Genomic DNA, 26,433 nt, shown 5'->3' with positions numbered 1-26,433 from the left:
TTAAAAAGGCGGAAACAGGATGAGTTCCTCATAACAGAAAGGACAATTACTCTGCTGATTGATGAATACCGGGCAAATGTGAGGTTAATAGTACAAAGAATGAAGGAATGCGTGTTGCCACAGCTGAAAACCCATAGAAACATATTGTGGCCACAGTTAATCCCTGCAGTCTATGACAGTGTAAAAAAAAAAAAAAAAAAAAGCTGTCTCTGTGGTCATAAGCCTTGCCTATTAAATAAACAATAGGACAAGACTTATAGCTTGAGGTCAGAAAACAAGCTGTGTTTTAATTACATTGTCGTCATATGCATAACTAGGATTTTTTTTTTATAATAGCAACGCTCAAGATATATACACTGGTGTTTAATTTTTAGCCTATAGAAAATAAATTAAGATTAAAGAAATATTCTAAAAAAAATACCTGTAATTTAACAGCTCTAAACAAACACAAAACATGGTTTACTGGTTATTTAACTTGCATTAATATGATGCATTCTTCTATTTTTGACGTTTAATAAATGGCTCCAGAGGCAATGTTGTATTCTCACCAGTAGGTGGCAGTAACGCATAGCTTCCATATTTCCTTCCAAACAAACAGGTTTGGTGCTGCTAAAAGGTCCTACACTCATACTATATGTTAGCTTATTAAAATGTGTGCATTTACCAAAATGTGATTCTTTTTTACCACCGCGTAAAACTAACAGCCGTCCGGATATGGTTGAAAGACCTATTCGAAGACAGTCGGACTGATAATGGTGAGCTTCCGGTTGTTTTTATACAAGTTTATCAACCTGTTAGCATTAGCATCTTAGGTTTAGCCTGCTGGGCGACATCAACAAACCAGTTTAGCAAAAAAGGAAAACAAAACTGAACATGCTTGCTTCGCTAGTTTCAGAACTTATTGTCAGAACTTGGAGCCGTAACATTTAAGGTCTAATTCATCTTTAAATAGTTTTTGTTGGAATTATTGCTTAGTTTTTCCCTATTTGTTTACACGTCGCTAGGTTTTTGATCATTGTGTTTCCCTGTTAATTTACCCCGCAGCCTTAACGTCTCCTGCTTGCTTTGCCGTGTCCGTGGAGCCCAGAACAAGATGCTATTGAAGATGCCGAAGAAGTTGCTGAAAACTGCCCACTATATAGAGCTGGGCAGATACCAGAACTGGCCGGTGCTGCTGCCACACAGGATTCGGTTGTACACCTACGAACAAATCCCCCTCTTCCTCAAAGAAAACCCCTACATCACAGACGGCTACAGGGCACACCTGACCTCCAAACTCTGTCTGAAGAGGTGAGCCGCGTAGGCTCTACATGAATGTATATCACAAAGAACTCACCTAAAAATTGTTTTTCCAGAGCTCAGCAGTCGTTGAAATAGGTGAAATTGGATAAAATAAACCATTATTCATCATTTTCACAACTCTACATGACTCATTGCCACCACCTATAAGTCATATATATATATATATATATATATATATATATATATATATATATATGTTTCCTTGTTTATTCAAATGTGTAGGAAATGAAACAGCCAACAGATATTCTACATGGTGCTTACGGTTTCCTGCTTTCTTTTCCCTACAGTATATTTATTCTATCCAATGAGACTGTGAATATCTGGAGCCACCTTCTGGGTTTTGTCCTTTTTTTTTCTCTTGGGGTCAATGACCTCTCCTCAGTACTACCAGCTGCTGGAGCAAACAGAGAAGACTACATCATCTATGCTACAGGGCTCTTCTGCTTCCAGGTAACAGCTGCTGCAGTCTGCTGCTCGTTGATTTTTGAATTGTTTATTTTTTCAGAGAATTTTCTTTCTTTGTCCATCATCGATGAGCTGATTGCTTCCTTCATTGTTTGGTTTAACAAACTGATTCATGTAAGGTTACTTTTCCTGCTGCAGGTTCAGTCAGCTGCACCCTCTCAGGTGTGTATTGACGGTGGAGTCACAGTGGATTAGAAACGTGTACACAACCCTGTTAAAAGTCAACTAAATTAGGCCATTTAGGAACTTTTTCATCTCTAATGTGACCTGTGCAGTTCAACTGAAATATAAACGTAGAAAAAAGCAGTAACCTAGTTGCATAATTGTGCACATCCTCAAATTAATACCTGGTTGAAACATCTTTTGAAATTATTTCAGAAAGCAGTGAGTGTGTTCTGCACGTTGCAAATATCTCCTTTGTTCTTTGTATATCTGGATTTGGCAGCATGAGACTCTCAGAATAAACAATATAAACAAACCACTTTACCAATTAAATTTTTATGTACTTTATATAGCAACATGAGGCCTTTACAGTGCAAGTGACCTTCCCGAGAATATTTGCGAACAACAACAGCACAAAAAGCTTCTTTTTTTTAAAAAGAAATGTGAAAACAACTATTCATATCACAGCTAAAATATTCCAAAACCTGGTGAAAGAATGTTTTTCTATTCATCTGGGGCAAAATCAACACTGTGCATCACCAAGAGATCACCCTACCACGGTTAAACACAGTGGTGGCACTATCATTTAACTGGTGTGTGTAGGTGAATAGTAGTTCATCTTAGTGAAGTTGGCATAAATAACTGTTAGCTGTGTGATTTTGTCAGTTTGTGTAGAAACCAGTAATTAAATCAAAAACCTCTGACTAAAACCAGTAGCTTCGACTGGTTTTATTTACAAGTTACATTTTGCATAGTTACTCCTCTGTGTATTTTTTGGATGTTTTGAAATGATAAATTTCCATGTTGTAGATGCAGAAACTTGTGATTACGATACCAAAAGTAATCTAGTTGCTGGAAATAGCTTTGTCTCATTTATTTCTCTCTAGACAAATTAAAGTTCAACTGTTTTCCCTCCAGGTCTGCATGCTGTGTTCAGTGGGATACCACCTGTTCTCATGCCACCGTCTGGAAAAGACGTGCCGCCGCTGGCTGGCGCTGGACTACGCCGGCATTTCCATCGGTATCCTGGGCTGCTACGTTCCTGGGATCTTCTATGCTTTCTACTGTAATGCTGTGAGTGAATATGTTTAGCATCTGCTTCTCAACACATCCAAGGATTATTTCTCTTTAAAGATATCCGCCTACTCAAGACTTTGACTATGCCTAATTTTCCCCCCTCCAGTTTTGGCAGCAGGTCTACTTGCTGATGGTGCTCTCCTTGATCCTGGCCATCTTCTGCGCTCAGGTTCACCCTCGTTACCTCAGCAACGACTGGAAAATGATCAGGATGACAATCTTCTGCTGCGTGGCGGGCGTCGGTGTGATTCCTGCCTGCCACTGGATCTGGCTGAGTGAAGGTTTCGCTTCTGAGATTGTGCAGGTGCGGGAGGAAAATCAGTGTTGTAAGAAATCAAGAAGAAAACCAAAAATAAAATCTGCAATCCATTTACTTTGTAGCTGTTTCTGCCTCGTGTGATTGTAATGTACCTGATAGCTGGATCTGCATTCCTGTTCTATGCCACCAAAATTCCAGAGCGATATTTTCCTGGTGAGATTTTTTTTTTTGTTCATTTGTCTCTCTTTGCTGTGATTGCCAAGATCTGATGAAAAACCCATTCAGTCATGAAACTACCTCCATAGGAATTTCCCAAGTATGACTAACTGAGACTTATTATCTCAATTCCACTTAAAAAGTGAACCCAGGATTCTGTTTGATTTGAACAAATTTTCCCAATAACTTCATCCATGGCCGTGATCTAGTAAAGCAATCTGCTGAGTTTCTGGAGATGATTTTCACTGTAAATTGGTGCAATACGAACCGAATGAAGTCCTAGTGTTTCTGTGGAAAATACCAACTTATACTTAAGTCCTAACACAGACCAGACTTTATGCCATTAATTTATGTCTAAGAAGCAAGAAACATTATTTGATCTTAAAGCATTTTAGTTGGTCTGCAACCTGCAGCTCTTTGAAACTTTCGCAGTAGCTGTTAATAACTTTTACAAAAAGTGATAAAGAACCAGCTAATGTTTTTAAATATAGATGTAAGAACAAATACTGCCTTAAGGATTTTTAAAATTATTTTGAAGGAATAATTGCAAATTTCCACAAAAGATTGACTAAAAGAATCAGTAATAAATTTTACATCTATTATTTCTTTCCATTTTGACATTTGGTTGGAAACTGTTTTCAGAATCAACTTTATAGGGCATAATTGTGTGCTGAAGCAAAAATTTTGATTTCAATATTACAGTGTACAGACGTGATTTTATACAAATAAACTTTAGAGGAAATAAAATAATAAAAAATGTATATCATTTTCCACAAATCTCCACATCCCATAGAAGAAAATGTCACTTTATTGCAAAAATATTGTCTTTTAGCTTTCTTTCAAAATCTGAAAACAGGAATAAAGTGATGGTTCTTTAGACATGAGAACATTTTTTTCTGCAAACATTTATCAAAAATTACAAGCAGGGTGTTTTTCAGAAGATCATGTAACATTTGCAGTCACAAGTTTTATTTAGCTGGACAAAACGGCTCTTTTGATGATAAACTTCATTTCTTTATTTGAAGTAGATTTATGTATATATTTCTCTTTTCTTCTTCCCCTACAGGTCAGGTGAACTACATCGGCGCCAGCCACCAGCTGTGGCATGTACTGGTGGTGGTGATGTTTTACTGGTGGCACCAGACGGCTGTACACATCATGGACTTCAGACACAGCCGGCCCTGTCTCAGCCGGACCGCCGGCAGATAAGTGAACCTCAAAATGTCACGTCACTTTAAAGCAACCTTCAGTTGTTGCCTTCACCTTTTCTTGCTGTAAGTGCGCGGCGCCTATGATGCTGATGCTGAGTGATAGACGTTGACCAATATTAAAAGCTCTCAGAGTTTTGTGACTGTGGCGTCGCCTTCTGTTTTCACAACAGTGAACAGAAAATTGACTATTAGATCAATGCATGAAGCTTTGTTTTATAGAAACAAACTCAACTTTGATGGTTTTAAGTGACATCATATTTTACATTTGATTAGGTTTTGACTTTTTTTGTGTGTAGAAGTATTTAAAGAGGGGATTATTTGAATCAAATCTAACTGCCTGCATGAAATCTGCCTTCTTTTGTCTGCATTTTTTAAATCTATTATCTACTTCTTATGTTTTATAAGAACTTTGGGAGGAAAACTAGAAATATTGGTTTAACATCTGAACAGAACGTTTTATCTCCATTTTTGGCATTCACATGCACAGCTGTATTTTACCTCTAAACCTTATTTATTTCTAATTTATCTGCAATTCTGCTCTGAATCAACTGGAGCCAGTTTTATAACAGTCGTGTGAATTGGATAACAAAAGACTGAGACATTTCACACAACTCGGCGCATATTCCAAATGAGACCTTTTTCTGGCGAAGATGTTAAAAAATAACGACGTCGTTCCTGACTGTTCTACTATTTTGCTTCCTTTTCTAAAAATAAGACGGTCTTAATTCACACGGACTAAAAATTTTTAACCAAATTGCTGAAACTCCCATAGAGTGCCAGTAGGTGGCGATAACATTAACAACACATGAGAGTGTCTGTTTCATTTCAGGCATTAATGTTTACACCTATTCACATGTGAGAAACTTGTAATCACAAATGTCTTCTCCTCGTGAGAGCAGAAATGAATTTTATTAGTCAAATATGGCTGCACATTTCCTCTTAAAGTGTCAAAAATGTGAGAATTTTTTTTTCCCTCTTTTTTTCTGTGTCTCATATATTCCTTGTGGAAAAACAAATTATGTGTGACGGCATTATATCTGAAAGAATTGTTTTAATTGCTGTTCTTGTTTTTATACTACCTCCTTAGAATAAATCATGAGCAACAGAATCAACCACAGAGCAGGATGATCACTGATAATCAAGCCAGACTGATGCTGTAATTTTTCTTAACTGTTTGGTTTTTCTTTTCACAATTCAGCTGTAACCTAATGAACACAACAATCACTCTAAGTTAATCACTTAAATATGACATTATGTGACTAACTCAGCAAGCAGGGCATGATGATAAGAGTCTATTTTTTTATTTTCCTCTACTGCCAAGTATATGTTGATGTAATATCCTCTGGATTGTGTGTGCATGGAGGAATGTACAATATTGATCTTTAATAGCAACTGTAAGTTGGATAACTTCAAAAAGATCATTTTAATTGCATGTTTGCACTTTAAGTGCAGTTCAATTATGTTTATGCATGCACCTTAGCTGACCATCCTTTTGTGTTTTAGTTGCAAACTGAAGAATATTTTTTATAATTGGTTCAAGTTTTATCAAGATTACTGAAATAACAGATTATGAATGTAAACGACCAATCAATAAGATTAACACAGAAATATACCGACGGAGAACCGCATTGAAATCTTTACTCTGTTTGAAAAGCTGATGGACGTTTTGTTGATTTAAATCTCGGGGTTTTCACTGTGATCTGTCTGTACTGAGTTAAACAAAAATACAAATACATCTCAATCAAAATACGGACAAAATCAAAAAGATCAGGTGTGGAAGAACATGATTTGTGTGTCCAGCAGCTTATTTATATGTTCATCTGCAAGGTAAATGGAGCCCAGAAGACAAGTAAAAGCCTCTTTGCTTTTGCAAGTAGCAATTATAGACTGATTGGTATAAATTGTGATAATATGGACCTCTTACAGATAATTGAATTTACTTTACAGCCTCTAAAATCCCTTAGTTTCCCCTTTATAAAACGTGTTTGTTTCCTTATTGCTGCTTGAATGAGGCCAGTAGAAAATGGAAACTACTGTACCTATGTTCATTATTTTTTGTTCTTGCAGAAAATGAGATCTGTTGTTAGAACAAGCATTAAATGTTTTTATTTTTGCACATTTTAGCCCTGTTTGTGTTTCGTTTGCCTTATCTTTGAGTAACTGTACTGTGTTTTTACTGTTTCTCACAAACCAGAACAAAATGTTTCTTTAATTTAAAAAAAACATGAAAATGAATGCACCATAAAAAGCTCTTACTGCTGCAGACTGCAGAACTGAATTCATGGACAGATAAGTAACTGTCTCCCCATACAATGCAACATTTTTCTTGAATGTTCTCTTGTGTGTTTATGTTTTCCTTGTGCTATTATGATGATAAAAGCACTGACCAATGAGATGAGTTGAACATTTGTTTCATTTCATCTGTGAAAAGATATTTTTGAACATTTGAGCAAATAAAGTGCTAAAGAACTAAAATATGGGTCTCAGAACTGTTCTTTTGTCTAAGGAAAATAATAAAAAAACTAAAATAAATCTAATACTGGATTGTTGGTTTTAACAAGACTGTGGTTCCATTGTTGAACAGCAGAGGGCAGAACTGAAACGGGTGATTTCAGGTTTTAACTTTTTAACGTTTGGAGTTGTTTACCTAAAGATTCACATTATTAAGAGTTACTTCAAGTTACAAGGTACTTAGAAAAATGTAGGTGTTTCCTTTAGAAATTGCAGAGTAAATTTTTGTAAAGATAACTTCATAAAAGAGATTAAACTACAAAGAACTGAGGGTATTTTAGGGGGATGAAAAGTTTCTCAAAACGTTTTTATACCAAAAAGCTATAAAATAGCCTTTTAGCTTTTAGTAGTGCCAACTCCAGCAATGTGTTTAATATATTTGTGAAATATATGGATGTTAAAAACAGGTGGAAAAAATCTTAAAATTTCACTGTGGAAAAATATACATTTTCCACCAGTTCCACTAATTATTCACATCTACTGGACTCTTAAAACACTGGCAATATAAAGCATGAAAGTTCTCACATACACACAGTTTGATCCAGGAAATGTTCTTCACGTATTTAAAAGATTGAATTATCTATGTATTCTGAGATCAATGACAGAACTTAAAATATAGTCTGTAAGTTCTAATCAACAAAAGCTTTGTTAAAAAACAGAAGCAGTGTTTAAAGAGTTGTGCATTATTGCTGATATTTCCTGCATTGGTCTTAAACTTAGTTATACTGTATATGATCCAGAAAAAGGTAGAGTTTTAGTTTTAGAGACATTCTCCCACTTGATCTTTAATTTTGTCCCAACTGATAAGAATTAACTGTTTTTTGCATGGCGACTTCACATTTTGGCTTTTTTTTTTTTTTTTTTTTTTTTTTACTGGTTTGTGTTACTTAAAGTTTTAATAAATAACTAAAGCAGGAATATGTCTGCATATAATGGCCCACAATCCGGCTTGTTTTGTGACTTGGATTCCCTAATGTCAGAGATGCTGTTTGAGATATAGACAGGATCTCAAATCACAGTCATGTGACGAGGATGTCCAGATTGGAAAGCCTTGAGGTCTCATGTGCTTTTTGCAGATGATGTATTTCTCTTTGCATCTAGAGCCATAACATCAAGTTTCCCCCGGGGTGTTTTTCAGCCAGAATGATCATAACCTCTTCCAAGTTTGAACTCTTGGTACTCAACTGAAAAACGGTGGACCTCTCAGTTTCTCATGCAATGGAAGTTGTTCTAGAATCTCACTATTTTATGCGTCATAAGACAGACGATTGCTAAACAGATTAGGGTTTTGTCTGTAGTAATGTGCTCTGTCACTGTAAGGTAGGAGCTGAGTTATAAACTTCAGGTCTGAGTTTACCAGTTCAGCTACATTCCATTCCAGCCTTATCTATGGTCAGGAGATATGGATCATGAAAAGAAAAAAAAAACGAGATGCCAGATTCAAGTGAATGAAATGAGCTTCCTATTTCTGGTGGTTGGGCTCAGTTTTAGTGGGAGGGTTGGAAGCACCGTGATCTTCAGTGAATTACCTGGTCATTGTCACTACCTTTGTCCAAGAGAAATAGTTACCACATTTCCATTTGTTTTACCTCAATCATGCTCAAACACGCAATTGAAGAACAGTTTGTTGTATCTAGAATGAATTCAGCATGTTATTATTTATACTGAACCTAATTTGATTTACTAGGATTAAAGTTATCCCTCTTTGTTTATAAGCACAATTGGTTGTCCAAGGGTTACTACTTGATGACAAAAACTTAATTTTTCAATGTTTCATAGCCATAGATGGGAGGTAAAATTGTGAATTACTTATGTCTTTATTTTATCAGCTGAGTACCAGCTCCCTTCATGCATGTTAAACACATGCTCTCCTGCATGACATGACTGATTTAACCTCATATCACATGTTTCTGTTTCCGGGGTGGAATGACTCCACAACTTCAATGAATTTTAAAAGAAGAATTAAGTGGACATTTGAATTTACTTGAGGATTTTGTGTAATCTAGACATTCTCAAAAAGGTTCAACTTATACACACACATTCACAAGTGTGTGATTAAATTTCACTTAGCAGGTTTCACTGTGACAATATTTTTATGCCGCCATTGACCAATACTGGCTGGGTATTTGTCCACTTTTCATTTAGGAAATAGCAGGGTTCCTTTAAATTGTTATGTTAGTCCACATTATGACGTGACCAACACTATGCTTGACAGTTTGTACAGTGTCCTTCATTTCAAATGCTTGGTCTTGAGTTTTGCAGATATAGTTATTGTATTCTTGGCAAATAGCCCAAACTTGGTGAGAGTTTCTGCAGAAGGTGCTTGACTTGTCTGTGTGGGGAGTTTCATACGTCAGTCAAACTTGAAGCTGTCACCACCCTCTCAGTCAAAGGCAGTGTACTGAAACTGTGATTATAAACAGTGACACTGGTGTTTCTATAGTTTCCATTTCATTACAGGCTTCAGTCTGGAGGATGACACAGGATGAGGACATTTAGGTTAGATGGTTGAAACACAATATAGCTGAATGTTCCATCAGGACATTGATCCAAAACACACACTGAATAGTTTTGAAATTGATAAACAATAAAAAAATGTGCTGACCATACCTAAAACCAGATTTATTAAAGAACCTCCACTGTTTCTACCAGAGTTATGCCTTGTTGAATCTTGTTGATGGCTACAAAAGCTTGTAGTCAAAGAAGTTGTAGAAAATCCACAACAAATTCTAGTTTTAAAAATCTGGAATTATTTTGTTGTGAAAGTTGTTCCCATTGCAAAAAGAAACTCAAACAAATCATTAAAATACCAAACGTCAGATTAAAATTATGTTATTATTATTGGAACAATTTGACACAACCTTGGCTAGAAGCATTAGCGTGTATGTAATTTAGTGCAGTACCATTTTGTTAATCATAACCAGTCCTTTCTCGTCCTGGTAAACACGTTGGGCTCTCACTACATCTGAGTGTCACTTTAATTACGCCGGCTATACATTGACACATAGGCATATCAATCATTGACTGCAAGGGTGGACAGGAGGCTTCTCAGATTGTTTACTGTTAATAAGTAAAAGATGAACTTCTTGGATTATAGCTGCATACTTGGCGTCAGTAAACAGGTCAGTGGTTTCTGTTTGGAGGATCACCTTTTCTAAAGTTTCTCCTATCCTTTCATTTGAAGTCAGAAAAGATAGTGGTTAAGAGGAATTATTTTTCACCAGACATGACTTCAGTGTTTGAAAGTATGATGATTATGTTGTTAACTCGGCACCTAATGGCTACTTATGTACAGCTGACTGTTTTTAAATGCACTATCGGAAAGATTGTGGATGTGTGGTATTTTCCTTCCTAGTTATTATTTTGAGGTTTAATTTGTTTATTTCTGTACTATTAAGATAAGACTGCAGCAGTTCAAGCATTTAGGCATCTAAACATGACTTGTTAATGTTAAACTGAGCGTCACAGCCGATTTAAGTGACTTCAAGTTACAAGGTACAAGATAGCATGGCTGTTGGTGCCAAATGGACCGGACAAGGTATTTTAGGATAAACTAGCTTTTTCACTCTAAAGGATTTCTTGGGTTCACAGAGTGTTTTGAAAAAGGAATATCATCCAGTGAGCAGTGAGTAAACTACACAAATAAATATATATCAGATATGCTCTAATAGACAATGGAAATACTGGTTGCTCTCATATTGGATCCAAATTGCAACATACTGAGGAACCCCTTTAATAAAAGAGCCAACACTCCTACACTTGCTTTACTAAAGACTCTTTTTATTGCAAGTACTGAATATTACAAAATTTTTCTGAATGGCTACGCTAAAAAAAAGAAGTTACAATTACACACAGAGACCTCTAAACACAAATTAAATTAATGTGCGGAAGCATCTACTAATTAATTTATATAAATAGTAATGCAGTCCATATTTATGATCATGTTTACATGTTTACATATTATTGTAAGGTTTTTCACATTGTACAGTCAGATGTGCTATCAGTCTTGATTTCAACAGCAGAAGAGACAATGAAAAACAGTAGTTTAACAAAAAAAATAAAAACGCAGCAGGTTGAGCTTATTCACTAGTCACAAAGTTTTTGATTAAAAAACCAAAAAGTTTAAAAAGATTTTACACTGGAGACATCACCTGCTGCCACTGGATTACTTAGTAAAAATTCAAAACATTTTAAAAGCACCAAAAGATCTAATACTCAAACCCTTTTTCATAGCTCCTGCTCTCTGTTCAGAACAGAGCATGTGCACAAGCGTGCTCTATTGACCTGTTTTCTAAATGCAAGATTCTCAGGACGAGCAAAGTCCTTCTTCTCTTCTGCTGGTCAGGAAGAGTTTAACCAGCCTTTAAGAAATTATTTATAGCAAAGGCGACTGTTGGCACGTAAGGAAATGGTGGCTACATCTACAAGTCTGGACTCTGAAGGTCTGGAGTAAAAACTATATGGACTTTGTATGTTCTCTCTAAATTGCTTGTATTTTTCCACAAGTGTTTGTGGAAAACTCATAAATCAATAATAAAAGCCACTCATTCCTACCTGAACATATTTCTAACAATGATCCAGTTAGGTTAGACAAGCTTTCCTTCAGAAATTTAAGAGTGCTATATCTGTTTTAATACCTCCTTTAATGCTCTGACAAGATTCCTAAAGCAATTCCAAAATACATCTAGTCAGACTTCATAAAAATGTTGAACACATCTACAGTTAACAATTAAAAATAATGCACAGGCACTCTCGTGTGTATAAAGCCATGGGTGTGTTTGGCTTAGCCTTTAGTTGAGTTCCTTTCCCCTGTGCAGAAAGGAAGGAAGGAGAGACTCCATGGGAGAAAGCACCTTAATATTCCACCAATGACTCAGTCCTTTGTGTAGGTAATAGATAAAAATCTGTAACAATGCAGGAAAATGGGAGAGCAAAAGTCGAACCTGGTAAACCAAAACACATTGACAGATTTAATTGATTCTTAAGAAATGATTTTAATCACTTTCCCTTCCAACCTTTAGTCACTTTTTAGAAAAATATAAATTTAACATTGAGAGAATTTTCCCAAACACAGTTTGTTCATCAGTATATATATTTGCTGGCTTTTTACAAACCAGTTCTTTGGACCTTCACATTTATCCCAAAAAAAACATATTTCATTGTTACTCTAAGGGATACAATTATATGCACACATTCTTCATTTTGTTAAGTCTACTCTTCGTACCTCTTTGTTTTATGAACAAAGTTTCCTGTTATTCTTTCAGCGCTACCCAATACACCCTTGTTATGGCCTACAATCACTTTTAAGCACAAAGATGAAAGGAAAATAACCATTTCCTCCAGTCAATCTACACCACAGAATCCTCAGCCTTCTTTTCTTCTGCTGCTCTGTTCGCATGAAGAACAGCAGCATGAACTGTATAAAACAACAGGCTACTTATGTCTTTGTTATTCTTCCCAAAGAATTCTCCCTTCTGGAGAGCATCGATGACTGAGGTGTTGCAGCATGCGAGAAGCACACTAACACCTATTTCTTCATATTCCTTAACCAGCGCTTTGAAAGTGACCATGCCTGTTGAGTCAATGAAAGGGATGGCTGAGCAGTCTAAAACTATAGTGTGGAACTCTAATTCTTTTTGGACAAGCCCCACAAAGACATCAAAGTTGGTTGTCTCCCCATTTGTCTTGGCTTGCTTTTTGCACTTGTCTTTTTCCTTCTTCTCTGCCTTTTTCCTCTTTGTCAGCTCCAAGAAAGGTTCGACTCCGACAGCTTTGTAGAGGGATTTGAGGAAAGAGTTCTTATTGGCAAAGTACAGAGGAGCCTGGAAACGGAAGATCTTCACCCGACTTGGGGCTGTTAGATTCTTGTACTCCTCCACATCCTCATACAGATCAACGTCGTCGACCCGGCCAAGGAGAGAGACCTGAAAACAAACAATAGATTGTGGCAGTTATGGTATCATTTTGTAAACGTGTTATCTTTAATGTTTAGTACAAGGTTTTCAAACTCTAGTCAATCCTTGTCCTACACATCTGGATCAAATAATCTGGACCACCTTCTTGGCATACAGTCAAACTATTGACCCAATCATTTGATTCAGGTGCATTAAAACAGGAACATCTAAAGGTTCCTTGAAAACTGGAGAACACAACCAATGTTCTAGGACAGGGGTGGGCAATCCTGGTCCTCGATGGCCGGTGTCCTGTAACTCTTAGATGTCTCCCTGGTCCAACACACATGAATCCAACAGCTGAATCACCTCCTGAGAACAGTCAGGTTCTCCAGAGTTCTGCTAATGACCTCATTATTTGACTCAGGTGTGTTGAAGTAGAGATGCATTAAAAAGTTGCAGGAGACCGGCCCTCGAGGCCTGGAGTTGCCCACCCCTGTCCTAGGATTTCTATCAACTTACTAACCTTTGGGTTCTGGGTTTTGTAGATGATGCAGCTCATTGAAAAGACAATGCCAACAAGCAAGCCTAGCTCCACGCTGATCAGAGCTGTGGCTGACATGGCAACCAGCCAAACAATGGCATCCATTCGACTTGCTCGCCACTTGGCCGGTACATCCCTGAACTTCCTCAGTGCTCCCCGAAGGCTCACAATGATGATGCAAGCAAGGACACATTTCTGAAGGGCTTGAAAGTATGGAGCGAAGAAGAGGAGGACAAGAAGGACGACAATGGCACTGATCAGACTGGATATCTGAAAAAGTCAAAATATTACAGGGTCAGAGAACCAGAGAACGCCATCGCAAGTAGAAAGTAAGAGGCTGGAAAGATGTTGCTGGGAATGTTTTGCTGTCCGAGGAGCTAGAGAATTTCATGAAACTAATTCAAATATTGACATGACATCTCAAAACATCAAGCAGATAATAAAACATTAAACAAGGGTCAAAGCAACAGCTCTTCACAATGGACACTTTTCCTCAGCAACTTATTTTGAAAATAGACACCTGGCTGCTGACAAAGACAAATAGTATTTACACCCTCATGGTTTAAACTATTGACCTCAGGGATCGAAATGATCAAAGCAGTTATTGGAAACCACTCTTTTGCTGACTACTCTGTAGATAGGTTGATTTGTGGTTTGGACAATGTCACGATGTCCCACCTAAATTGTCTGTTTGACTGAAACTTCGCCTAGTGCCTCTTTCTTCTAAGAAGGTGTTGCTCTTTTTAGTTTTCAGGAATTGTTTTTTTCTTTTCAGTTGTTAGGTGTGAAAAGCTGCGTATAAAAAGTTTTTACTGGATGTATGGAAATATCTACTTTCAATTAAATATTTGATTTTCTTGAGTCTAAATTTGGATCCAAGCCATTCGATTGATTTCACAGCATTCAGTTTGTGGTTTTATTGACTTTGAAGACTTAGGTTCCAGGTCTTGATCAAAATTCACGCTTGGTTTGTCTTTTTTTTTTATGGCCTGAAACTCACCTGAGTCTGGCAGCCAGTTGAGTCCTTCACCATCGTTTTTGCCAGTGCAGCGCTTGTGGTGAAACAGTGAAAGAAGGAGGGGATGACATTACAGAGTCCAATGGCCACCATCTCCTGGTTGGGACGAACTGAATATCCATGTTTCTTTGCAAACATCTCAGACAGCGAAACGGTGAAGGCAAAACTGCAAGAAATCCCATTAAACATGAAGGGTTAGATTATTTTCCCTCTCAGGCATTTGAGTAAAACTGCTCAGTAATTGTGAAAAAGTATTTCAGCAAGTTATCCCAGAGTTGAAAGAAAAAAAAGTCAAACAATAGGTGAAATCAGGCAAACCCTGAACCCAAATGGCCCCCACTGACTCTTTGGAGGAATGTATTGGCAGAATGCGCCTGGCATTCACGGTATTTCAGATATTCCTGGTCACTTAATGACACTTCAGCAAAACCTTTTTGCTCAATTTTAGTTTTCGAATGAGAAACCAGCACAAACATTTGAGCTAACGTGACGTCACCACATTCTCTCAACCCCTTATTATTGGTGGTTTAAACATTTAATCTGTTTGTCACTATAATAATAAAATAAGAAGATTTGCAAATTTGAATATAATTCTGGATTTGTGTATTTCAGAAAAATTGACTTAAATCATTGAGTTGAACATTTGCTTTATTTGGAAATTCATAAAACCGCTAGATTGGGTCTGTAATGATAAAAGATAAGAGACATTTTAATGTTAAACATGCTTAGAGTTTGGTTACAAATTACCTAATGACTGCCAAAGGAATGGCATCCAGTGCCACTTGTGGCATAATACTGAATGCAGGGACCTGAGGTGGAGTGAATCCTGTGGGAATGTGACCAGAAACACTGGAGTGGTATCGGGTATTGAACTCCCCAAAGTGGCTAGCAAGCGTAGCTCCTGCTACGACAACCAGCTCTGTAGGTAAGGGGATCTTTAGGCGGTCCTTGTAGCGGTCCTGGATCTCTTTCCCAGCAACTGTAATAAAAAATATATAGTATTATACCATCTGAGAGTAAAGTCCAACAAAAACAGTGAGATTGTGAGATGCAAAAACAGAGGAATGACCTAAAATTGTAATGCAGATGGCACTTGTGATGAGATCACACAAGTTGGTCTTGTGAATGTTGGCGAAGATGTTAAACCAGGTAACGACTACTGTCCCATAGCCCTGATGACGAGGAATCTTTAGACCCAACAGGTATTTGGCCTGCACAGTTAGGATGGTGACAGAAGCTCCTGTGGCAAACCCGTCGAGCATGGGGGCCGAGAGGTAGACAGAGACGAAGCCCAGCCGAAACACCGCCATCAAAATCTGATAGAGGGGAGACAAAAACAGCAGGCATTCTGAGCAATCTTTCATCCTTCAGGCTTACGAATCAAAAAATTGCAGTTTTTACAAAATATGTGCTTAAAAAGAAAGTTGAAGCAGCATACAATTTATGTATGACTTTTGTATATTTACCTGCACAAGCTTATTGATTCCACTGCTAAAACAGTCTCAGGAACTATTAAAGAATAAGGTGTCAAAACCTTACATTCAAGAACCAAATTAAGGTTTTGCTAACAAAATTCTTGCAGATATGCTTTTATATCACTGCCTCTACTTTGTCTAAAAACTGCCACCTTTCCCTGTTATTGGTATAATTCAGTTTTCCTTTTCCTATTTTTCCATAAATCTATGACTGAACTTATAATAACAGTTGTTATAGCATAATTTAATCCTGTTAACAGTTGATATTTTGCTTTGCAAAAGAAAACAGGATCTTATAATACATTTTAATTTTGAATGGGTGTAGCTAACTATAGCTTTGGTATAAGAATATTTAAAATCACCCGCCTTCCTTTACCTGATAGACACCAGCCAAAAATGTAACAGCAGCTGCGACGGCGATGGCGTAGGAATCTTTCCCCAACTGCATACCCAACAGCTCCACGGTGAGCTCGGGTTTACGAGTGAAGTTCAAGTCCAGTGTGGCATTAAACAGTTCATGAGGAGATGGTGTGGAGTCCTCATTGAGATCAAAACCAGCCTGGAAAACCTCCCTAACCACCACCTACAGAGACAGCATCAACAGCCAATATTCAGTGACAATGGTTTTATCATTGTCAGGTAAAGCACAGGTAAAACGGTGCTTTACCTGTCCCACCATGAGACTCATGAGGCTGAAGATCCCAACAGACACATGTCTGGACGTGCCCATGAGAAAGTAGATGATATTAGCGTAAAATGAGGTGTACAGACCATAAATGGGTGGCACTCCTGCTAACAGGCAGTATGCGATAGCCTGTGGAATCAGAATGATTCCAACAATGACCCCAGACATCACATCGCCCCAGATGTACTCTTTAAGCTTGTATTTTGGTAGCCAGCGCACCACGGGGAAAAGCCCCACCAGAGTGGACCGGACCTTTGGTCCAGAGCAGGTCAGACCATTTTTCAGCTTTGATTTGAGAACGGTGACTGCCGGCTGTGGCTGGCGAACCCGCCGCTCCAGGAGCCGGGGTGGTTGGGGGGCCAACGGGGTTTCCGTGTCTGGAGAAACCTCCTCCATGGGCTCGTTGAAAAAGAGGAGGCAGCACAAGGAGAGGAAGGAGAAGATCCAGAGTGTGTCAGCTGCGCTCCTAGATCAGAAACACAGGATTCTGATTTAAGAATGATAGATACTTACTCCATTCATCTGTGTATAATATCTTTAAGGTCTGTCGCAAAAGTTTGGAAATATCTGTGTTCTGAAAAACATATTCAGCTCCGGAAAAAATTAAGAGACCACTTAAGATCAGTTTTTATAGGTATTTGCTTGAGTAAAAGTTTGAATAAAATGAACACTGGACTTCTGACAGCATGTTTTCAAAATTGAAAGCAAAAATTTTGTATTTATTTGCAGAAAATGAGAAATGGTCATAATCAGAAAAAAAGATGCAGTGCTTTCAGACCTCAAATAATGCAAAGAAAATAAGTTCATATTCATTGAGAAACAACAATGCTAATGTTTTGACTCAGAAAGAGTTCAAAAGTTAATATTTGGTGGAATATCTGTGAGGTTTTCAATGACGTTCAATGCAGTGGTCTAGAAATGTTTTCCAGAGCTGTATGCCCTCTTATTAGGTGCATCTGTTCAGGTACTTGTCAACAACACAAACAGCAACTTGGGCAACCACTCAATTCATTTAGGCACTTATATTATAAAATTGAGCATCGGAATGGGGAAGGAAGAGGATTTAAACGTGATTGTTGGTTGGGAAATTGCAAATCTACTGGGAATTTCATGCGCAGGCTTTCCTTTCATTTACAGAGTCCATAATCAGTCCATAATATCCAGGAAGTGGGTGAATTTTTCTGGAGTTACAACAGGCCACAGTCACATTTCATTTAGATAAATCTTTTATGGCAAATCATGCTGTAAACCTCTCAGAATGATCCATCCAAGGGAAGATTCACTCCAAATTACACTTTAACTGTACGGTCTTATCCTTGGACAAAGACAATGGACCACCAGTGAATCAACAAATAATTAGACAACACAGCATCACTGATGTGCAGATTAACCTCCCCATGTTACTGAGCCAAATCCAGGTATTTTGGTTATGTCATAATACTAGAAGCAAAACAAACAGCAGTTACTCATGCTTTAATGGTAATGAAAGCAGTTGCACTATGCAAGACACAGATATGTGTTTCCTTGTTTTGTCATCTTTACTATGTGCTGACATGTGTCTGGGTTGTGCTAAAGGCAAGTATGCAACCACAATGAGAAAAATATCTCTATATAAGGACAATAAAACGACCCAAAAGTGCTGGCCAAGAAGTCAAAACTAAAAATGGACAGGAAAACAAACGAAAAAAGCTGCTATCGGTCTGACTGCACGTCAATAGAGAAATGCTGCATTAATTGCTGCACTGATAAACTTTAAAGTATTCATATTGTTCTGGCAATCTTCTGAATTTTCATCTGCCGCCAATGTGAAGTGAGCTCATTGGAATTTCATGTCAACATTCAGATGAACTACGTCAAAACCTTGCTTTTTATTTGCTAAATGTGGTGCCAGTCAAAAACAAAAATAGAATTCAATCAACAGCATAAAGTATTATTGTAACATTGTTTATCTGTAAGTAACTGCAGGTGCAGACTCACTATTGGTCCTGCATCATTTCAACATTGGTTGAAATGTTCTGTGTAACTCCTGTCTGTAGTATATTTTTTATAAATATTTTTTACGAAAAGGTAGCTATGTAACCCACTGCTTTCTTATATAAGTCCTGATTAAAAACAGTGTATATATCTCCTGTTTGCAGTCGTGTTTATAAGCACCACTTATAAAACACGGCTTTGTAAACACTGCTTCACTGCAGCAGAGGTAACAAACTCTGTAAGCGTGTTATTTCCAGATGCTGTCTATGAATTCTGATTGAAAATTTTCATTTAAGTCTCGTTTATAAATGCCAATCAGAAGAAATTTTAATGACTATTGTGAAAATCTTATAGCTTTGATGCTTGTCTCAGAAATCCTAAGATTCGAGGTTATTTAACGATGAACGCTTTCTTGACTTTTACAATCCTGAAATGATATTCTTTGTCAAAAGACTCGTTGGTCAAGTGATCTGCACATGCAGGACACTCATGAAGAAAACTTGTGATTATTTGAAGGCTTTTCTAACGAGGTTACTGTCTATTGAGTAGCAGCAGAAACCATGTGTCAGAAACCATAAAGCTCTCTAATTGACATGTAATCTGCCTGTGCCATCACAACACTGCTATGTGTTGTGATTTAGACTTCCAGAGGCAGCACAGCTCTCAGGAACAGATATGATGTGAAACCAGGATGACTGGGTTCTTTGTTTACTTTAAGATAAAAGAAAAACCAAACTTTTTTTACAATGTATTTTAATCAGAATTTGTATTCTCTTATTTTTTTAGATTAAAATCACCATCTTTAGAAACGTTTTAACCTTGGACTAATGGAGAGCTCAGTTTGCATTGCAATGTTCACTTTAAAGAAGCGACTACAAAGATCAACCTCGGTTGAGATGAATCTTATAAATCTCACATGACGTTTTTAGATGACTGAAGACGAATAATGACCCTTTTTTAAAAAAAACAAACTGTATTACTGTTGCGAGGTAGTTCACTCTCACCGACAGTTTAAAAAAAAAAGTTTTTATTAACTGTTGATCCCTGCTGGAATCCCAACAAAGGTCTTTGGGGACGAGACAAATAAAGTGAACCAAAGTGTGAGGTCAGAACAGCAGTGAAAGCGGCTGATTAAAGGTGTTTCTGTCAGCCGTTTCTAATCACCGCTCTCCTTCTTTTATCACCCAACATAATAGCACCCTGCTCCTGCTTAGAGAATAAATCAAAGGACCAATGCTGTCTTTTTTTTTAAGGGATGGAAATAATTCATTTAATCAAGTGTAAAGTCTACAGAGTTGAAATTAAAACATTTTATAACACATGGTTAATTATATTTGAAAAAGGAAAACAACAAAACAATTTTCTTTAAATGAAGCCATGTGTGGCCTGTCTGTATCACAGTAACAGAAACATTTGGCTCCAGGTTAGTAGTTGTAGTCTTTATCTCTGGTCTTGATTCTGACCTTGACGACAGCATTGACACGCTTTAAAAGGAAGATCACTAAAGGTGCAATTAAGCCGCATTTATTAAAGGTATGAGTCAAGTAAGGTATGAGTTGATCTATATGCTCAAGGATACAGTTTATCACCACAATTTGAAATTGTGAGATAAACAAGTAGCAACGCTTTGCCAAATACAAAAATGCTGAATTATGCTGAAGTTGTAACATATTATTTCAACAGCAGCGTCAAAGTAACAGTTCCTTCTTTGAATTCCTTTCTTTTAAATCATGGTGACCTTAATCTAAAATGAAATACTTGAAAGACAAACTTCTTTTCTCAAGTTTTGAGTTTCTCAGACTATAAAGCCAAGAAAATGAGGTGGAAAAAAACCCATTCATTACTGCATTAATATTTTAAAAAATCATTTAAAGTTTTCAATGCTGCTTATTCAACCATACAGGCTTGAAACAGCATAATAATAATAATAAAGCAGGTAATAAAAACTCTTTCATGCATTAATTTATGTGAACAACCTCATCAGTAATGTTGTACTTACTTGTAGAGTCACTGCTTTATGGACGACCAGAAGTTTTGCCGTCTTAATCTGAGTTGGCAGCTCCTCTTTAAACCTGTTTCTCTCTTTGTTTTGCTCCCTGCGTGACTTCTGCGGCTGCTTCGTCATCCGAGCATTCAGACTCAGTAGATGAGGGTGATCTCTTTCAGAATTTATATCAAGATAAGAACGAGCCCTTTGCTCACCCTCGCCCTGCTTACTATTGGCTTGATCCCATGGAGTGGGTGTGACCTCATGTTGTGTGTGGCTTTAGAGAAGAGGTTAAATATAGTCAATTTTTTACTGGATAGTGGTGTTTATCTTTCCTGTTGGATGTTTGGGTCGGCAATAGTGATTGCAGAAAGAAAAAAAAAAAAAACGGTGAACAGCTCTATGTGTCAACATGTCATACTGTTTAAATACATCCTGTGGACAGAGTGGATTACATGGCAAACAAAAGATAAAACTACCCAGCGGAGAGGTGGTGCTTTGATTTATGAAGTAAATGGAAAAGGATGTGTAATGTTTTTATTTTAACCAAATAAAGCAAATATGAGAAAAGGAGTGTTTGCGTAACACAAAATAAACATGCAATAGTTATTCCAGTCATTAAGATGTGTAATTTCTACTTCTGATAAGAAAAAATAAATTGTTGGAACATTTTTATCACCTGATCCTTATCCTTTCTTCACTTTTTAAAATCTTACTTTAAATATGGGAATTTCCCTTAATTAAAATAATGAAAATTGTTTTTTGTTGGGCAAAGCTGCAAGATTCACACTAATTTGATTGGCTTGCAACCCCAGTACATCATAGGATAACTTAAGAAACATAAATATAAAGTCAGATATTGCCTAGATCATCTGTTGCAAACCAAAAATTGCAGAATTTTAAAACACATCTGATATTTATTTAAAGTTGAAACTAGATATTTATACTCAGCAGGACAGAAACACACAAAACTCTTATTCTCATTAAAGTGCAATATTAGATCAAACTAAACCTTCCTCGCCTGTTTTCAGTAATGATTTTGGAGACATGTCTTGCAGTCTGATGAAATTAAAAATAAAGAGTTGGGCCTAAAGAGTGTTGCAACATCTAGAAAGAGATGTTGCTCTTTCTGCTGCAGGATGGACTGGTGAACTTCACATAATAGATGGCAGAACGAGGAAAGAACGTCAAGTAGAAAAGGTAACGAATCAGACGTGCATTCCTCCAAATCAGTTACAAACCCCTGGGGCAGAAGTGAGAACTCTTGCTCATCAGTCTGGCATTTAATAAGTATAAATATTTTAGATAAGCCCAACTGACCTAAAACAAGAAAAGTCTAGTCTGATTTAGAGCCAGAAGAATAAGAGTGTGTCTTATGCAGTACATCTAAAGATCTGATTTCAACTGGGTCGGTCATTTATAAAATATTTGACTCAAGAATTCATTGAATGACAATTCCCAAAGTTATTGGGTTGAAGTGATGTTTAAACCTAAATCTATCTTATTGCGATTTTACTATGTTGTCTTAAAAACAGGCTGAAAAATGAGTGCAGCAGCTGTGCTTGTGAAGGGGGTGTTTGCACAGAGCTGAGTATTACCACAGCAGGTTGAACCATTAACAGACTGAAGTGAAGGGAATCAGAGCAAGTTGTGAATGTCTGAGCCATCTGAAATCTGATGTTTTTGCTGTTACACTGTCATACCACCTAAATTAGATGATGGCGTATTAGAGCTTTTAAAAATGCCATGTCATGTAATGTCATTTCCACCTGGTGGCAGGTTTAGTCACATACATGAAGTCAAATCAAGGTCTTTGGATTTTGGTAGCAGAAATGTTTTGGTCACTTGAGAAGGTCAGTGAAGTAATCCTCTGCTGCTGAGATTTCAAATTAGGAGGAAGGAAATGAGGAGCCAAACAGAAAATGTCACTTCAAAAAATTTCACATTAAGCTAAAATTATGTGTAGCACAATTATGAACTATTCTGCTGCAAATGCATCCTTTACACAAGCATTTTCCCCAAAATGACTTATTTGTCTATGTTATACTTAATCTTTTCATAAAGTTTATAGATTCAATATGGAGAAAACTTTGGAAGAAGGTTGGTTTTGTGTTTGGTGTTATGCTTGAAGTTATTACATGTAGAAATATGCTGAGTTTTGTGGTGAATTCCATTAGTTTTGTACTTAAAATATACTGGTGTTTTGCTATGTTTTCTAATAATGTTCCCAAATAGGAGAATCACTGGTGATCCAATAGGCATAGATGTTTTTCCATTTCATGCTTTCATTTCCCCAACCTTACCTAAAACCGTAAACTACATACATTTACATTTGTTGGTAAGACAGAAAAGAAAAGAAAAAAAAGAGTGTTTTTGGTTGATTTGCAGATAGTGTGTTAAGGTCTGTATGAAGATTTGGTGATCCCAAGTCGCCACTTTACCAGTTTTCTGGGAATTTTTAGACAAAAAGAGCAAACACGAGTCTTCCTTATTTGAATGGCATGTTCTGCTGTCTTTCCCACTGCATTTAAACAAACAAATATTTAAAGTTTTATTTATTGATAGTGAAGTAGAAACTTTAAATTGAAAGAAATGTACATAAATATAATAATTAAGGGAGATTTAGGATTTCTTCAGCCTTATTTTAAAATTTTATTCTGTTATTTTTTTATTACTTTTCCCCAAAGCTTGTTTAAAGTAAGAAAACTTCTCCTGTGTTTCTATTTTAACTTGATTTGAAAATGATTTACGCATCATAACAACATAACGATGTTAGTCTGGTCTAATGTTCTAAGTACAACACACTTTTTATTACTGAGAATTGGAAAGCAGAGAAATATGTTGACTTCCCTGCAGATCATACAGGAAGTATCCTGGACTTGGCATCCTGCTCTGCTTTAACTCATTTTTAATTGCACCAGATTAGTTTTCATTTAATGTCAACCTACCACCATCCAAATCTAATCAGCCTTGCTTTATCTCATTTTGTTACATTTAGAACATAAATCTAGCTGATGTCTCTGACAGGCTCAACAATTGTCTTGACGAAGGTAATATAGGTAACACAAATGATTTCTCCTCCAATCACTTTGAAGGAAAACACAATATCCTGTTCAATTAGAGTCGGTTTAACCCAATCTGCCCTTGGCACAAAACTGCTCAACCTCCATCACAAGACCATTACAAAAACACCTTTTAATTCAATTATTCTCTTTTGTTTACATCCCCATGAAACCTTTCTTTATTGATTTGTAATGTTACAACAAAATACCTTAATGTGTTTTGTTGTACAAGAAAACCCAAAACATTCTTGGCTTTAACAACTGCAGCTCTTTTGTGTCTCTATATGCTTTGCTAATCTAGACACTGAAATTTTTGTCCATTCTTCTCAAAATAGTTCAGCGTGTCTTTAGGGCATCTGTACATTTTCTTTTACATTTTTTTCACAGATTTTCACAAAAGACAAAAAGAGATTTACTTCATTCAAAACAATTTCATTGTAGATCTCATTTTATGTTTATGGTTGTTATCCTGCCGGCAGGTAAACTATTAACCCAGTCTCGTGTGTTTTGCAGAATTCAACACGTTTAATTCATGTTTGCAAGTAAAACGAATATTCAGACACATAATTAAAACCACATTGAAGGAATGAGGTCGTGTTATTGCCTTTGGATCAGTCTGAGTTATGAAGGTGAGTCATATGTTTTGTTTATTGCATTTTTGTTATTGTCAAACATCAGCTTAGCAATTCTGCATATTTTAATATTCCTAATTTAATAAATAAAGTTAGTCATTAATAAATGTATGCATAGAAAAAGAAAATAAATTGCACACAACCTCTAAATTGTGTCCAAATAAAATTTTGTTCATAAACCACTTAACACTATTTAATATTTGCTGATCAGGGCGAACAATCAGAAATTAAGGTTAATTTTGATAACAACAGATAATTAAAATTAAAGGATCAGCACAATTATATTTCAAATTATTATTATACTTAATTTCACATTTATTTGATGTAATAATAACTGATTTCATTAGAATTTGCAGTTAATAAATGACATAGGTATTTATTCTTAGATGAGTGCTGTTGCCAAATGCCCTTTTTTTACCTGGGAGGAAATACTGACATATCGAAATGCATTTATTTTTTACATTTTTTCTTTTTATTTTATTTGGCATGTTTGACCTCCAGAGTCCAATCAATGAATGCATAGAACAAATCATGTCAGAGAGTGAATGAGGAGGAATAAATCCAGCTGAAATGGACTGGATGTGAGACAGTGAGGGTCTCTGTGTGGATTTTCATGTGGGTTTATCTATGGGTGCTGCACTCAATGCCATCATTGTCAGGGTGGAAGGTGTGGCTGCTTATTTCCTTTATGCTCCTCTAATGCACTCAGTCATTGGTGAGATTGCATCATAATTTTAATGCATTGTTGAAACTTAAAGTACAAAGTAGCTGCTCAAAAAAAAAGTAAAAAAAAAGAACAAGAATCTAAAGATGTGAAGTATTTCTGCCTGCCTTCCTTATCACTTTTTTGCCAGTCTCTCGCCAAGAAACCCCCAAACCCCTCATCCTTTTCCAGCTGAGAGGATTACCGCACTGTAGCTTTAAATCCACCGGCAACATCCATCTGTCTGCAGGTCTGCTGCCCTTTCTGCATCCCATTACATGATTTGTGTTGAAAAACAGCTCAACGGAGAGTTAAACTCACCAAAGAAGCAGCAGCTTGAGTGCGTCCTGGAGGCGACATGAGCCATGCCTCCATGTGTGGTGCCTCCTCATCCACCATCAGTCTGGAGTTTGAGCCTATGCTGCTCCCCACTCTGCTGGCGGTGTGGCTACTTGGTTCTTCCTGTTTCCTACTGCAAAGCATGATGGGAGCAGCAGACGTTGTCTCGTTTCTGTATGTGGATTGGAGGGGGGCAGAGAGGACAAGGGATGGAAAGGGGAAGGAGGAGGGGCCAGTGCCTGTGGATGAGGGTTGCCATGGTGACTAAATTTCAGCAAGTCCTAGTGTATTCGTGCTGTGCAAATGACATGCAGTCTGTCTCTAAGAGTTTGATACCACATGAGTTCATAACAGTGGCAGCAACAAAAATCTGCTACCCTGGAAAAAATAGTAACCTTGGAAATTTTTTCAGTTTTTCCCTTTTTAGTCAATATTAATCTTCAGATCATCAAGAAAATAACAACAATACATCAGACAAAGGCAGTCTGTGGACAAAAAAAACTAACATTTTCAAATGCTGATTTAATTCCTTAAAGTAATAAAACCAACCTGGCACTTTGACAAAAAGTAATCACAGCCCTTGTTAAATAATGATTTACCTGTAAGTAACCAAATAACCACATTTTTGGGACAGTTTCGCTTCTGCCACACAACAGGAGTAACAACAGGAAGTTGCATAATCTCCAGATCAGCTCTACGATTTACACAGCAATTTACCATAAATCTCCTAGCATGCCCATGCAACTTTTCCTCAACATTGAGCGATTTAATATCTTCCACCCATAACAACAGAGCAACGCAAAACTACTCCTTAGTGAGTACCTGAGTAGAAGGCCTGTCTAGTGAATCAGAAATGGAAGAAATACCAGATAGCAATCAACTTTTATGACTATAAAATCAGAAAGTTTGTGCAAGTGGAC

General features: G+C 36.9%; 2 protein-coding genes across 3 annotated transcripts; one reads left to right on the top strand and one right to left on the bottom strand.

Annotated features, from left to right (window-relative positions):
• The first annotated feature begins 566 nt into the window (after window positions 1-566).
• On the top strand, window positions 567-7,161 carry LOC122819552 (progestin and adipoQ receptor family member 3-like). The gene is made up of 7 exons (XM_044096350.1): window positions 567-755; window positions 1,088-1,290; window positions 1,590-1,752; window positions 2,848-3,003; window positions 3,113-3,310; window positions 3,388-3,478; window positions 4,548-7,161. The coding sequence occupies exons 1-7, from the start codon at window positions 753-755 to the stop codon at window positions 4,688-4,690; spliced, it is 957 nt and encodes a 318-aa protein (XP_043952285.1). The 5' UTR covers window positions 567-752; the 3' UTR covers window positions 4,691-7,161.
• Window positions 7,162-10,962: 3,801 nt separating this feature from the next.
• Window positions 10,963-25,604, bottom strand: slc26a1 (solute carrier family 26 member 1). 2 transcript variants are annotated; one of them, XM_044096348.1, is made up of 8 exons: window positions 25,496-25,604; window positions 16,799-17,282; window positions 16,508-16,714; window positions 15,726-15,972; window positions 15,404-15,635; window positions 14,639-14,822; window positions 13,621-13,908; window positions 10,963-13,127 (listed from the first exon to the last, which is right to left on the bottom strand). In XM_044096348.1, exons 1-8 carry the CDS (start codon window positions 25,564-25,566, stop codon window positions 12,552-12,554), a joined length of 2,289 nt encoding a protein of 762 aa, XP_043952283.1. In that variant the 5' UTR covers window positions 25,567-25,604; the 3' UTR covers window positions 10,963-12,551. The 2 variants fall into 2 exon arrangements, with proteins under 2 accessions (XP_043952283.1, XP_043952284.1); XM_044096349.1 differs by lacking the exon at window positions 25,496-25,604 and adding an exon at window positions 20,790-20,914 and having other exon boundaries at window positions 10,969-13,127.
• Between the last annotated feature and the right edge of the window lie 829 nt (window positions 25,605-26,433).

Source organism: Gambusia affinis, linkage group LG17 (genome assembly GCF_019740435.1).
Source record: "Gambusia affinis linkage group LG17, SWU_Gaff_1.0, whole genome shotgun sequence".
Classification (NCBI taxonomy): domain Eukaryota; kingdom Metazoa; phylum Chordata; class Actinopteri; order Cyprinodontiformes; family Poeciliidae; genus Gambusia; species Gambusia affinis.
Note: the sequence above shows the minus strand (reverse complement) of the source record. Positions and strands in the feature narration are given on the sequence as shown.

What these genes read in the sequence shown, in the direction of transcription:
- LOC122819552 (XM_044096350.1), top strand. An exon ending in ATGCTTTCTACTGTAATGCT is followed by an intron (nt 3,004 to 3,112) that starts GTGAGTGAATAT and finishes TCCCCCCTCCAG; the next exon opens with TTTTGGCAGCAGGTCTACTT. An exon ending in TCCAGAGCGATATTTTCCTG is followed by an intron (nt 3,479 to 4,547) that starts GTGAGATTTTTT and finishes CTTCCCCTACAG; the next exon opens with GTCAGGTGAACTACATCGGC.
- slc26a1 (XM_044096348.1), bottom strand. Translation starts at nt 25,566, where the DNA reads ATGAGGAGGCACCACACATGGAGGCATGGCTCATGTCGCCTCCAGGAC. An exon ending in CTCAAGCTGCTGCTTCTTTG is followed by an intron (nt 17,283 to 25,495) that starts GTGAGTTTAACT and finishes TTTCTGATCTAG; the next exon opens with GAGCGCAGCTGACACACTCT. An exon ending in ACAAAACCCAGAACCCAAAG is followed by an intron (nt 13,128 to 13,620) that starts GTTAGTAAGTTG and finishes GTTTGTTTTCAG; the next exon opens with GTCTCTCTCCTTGGCCGGGT.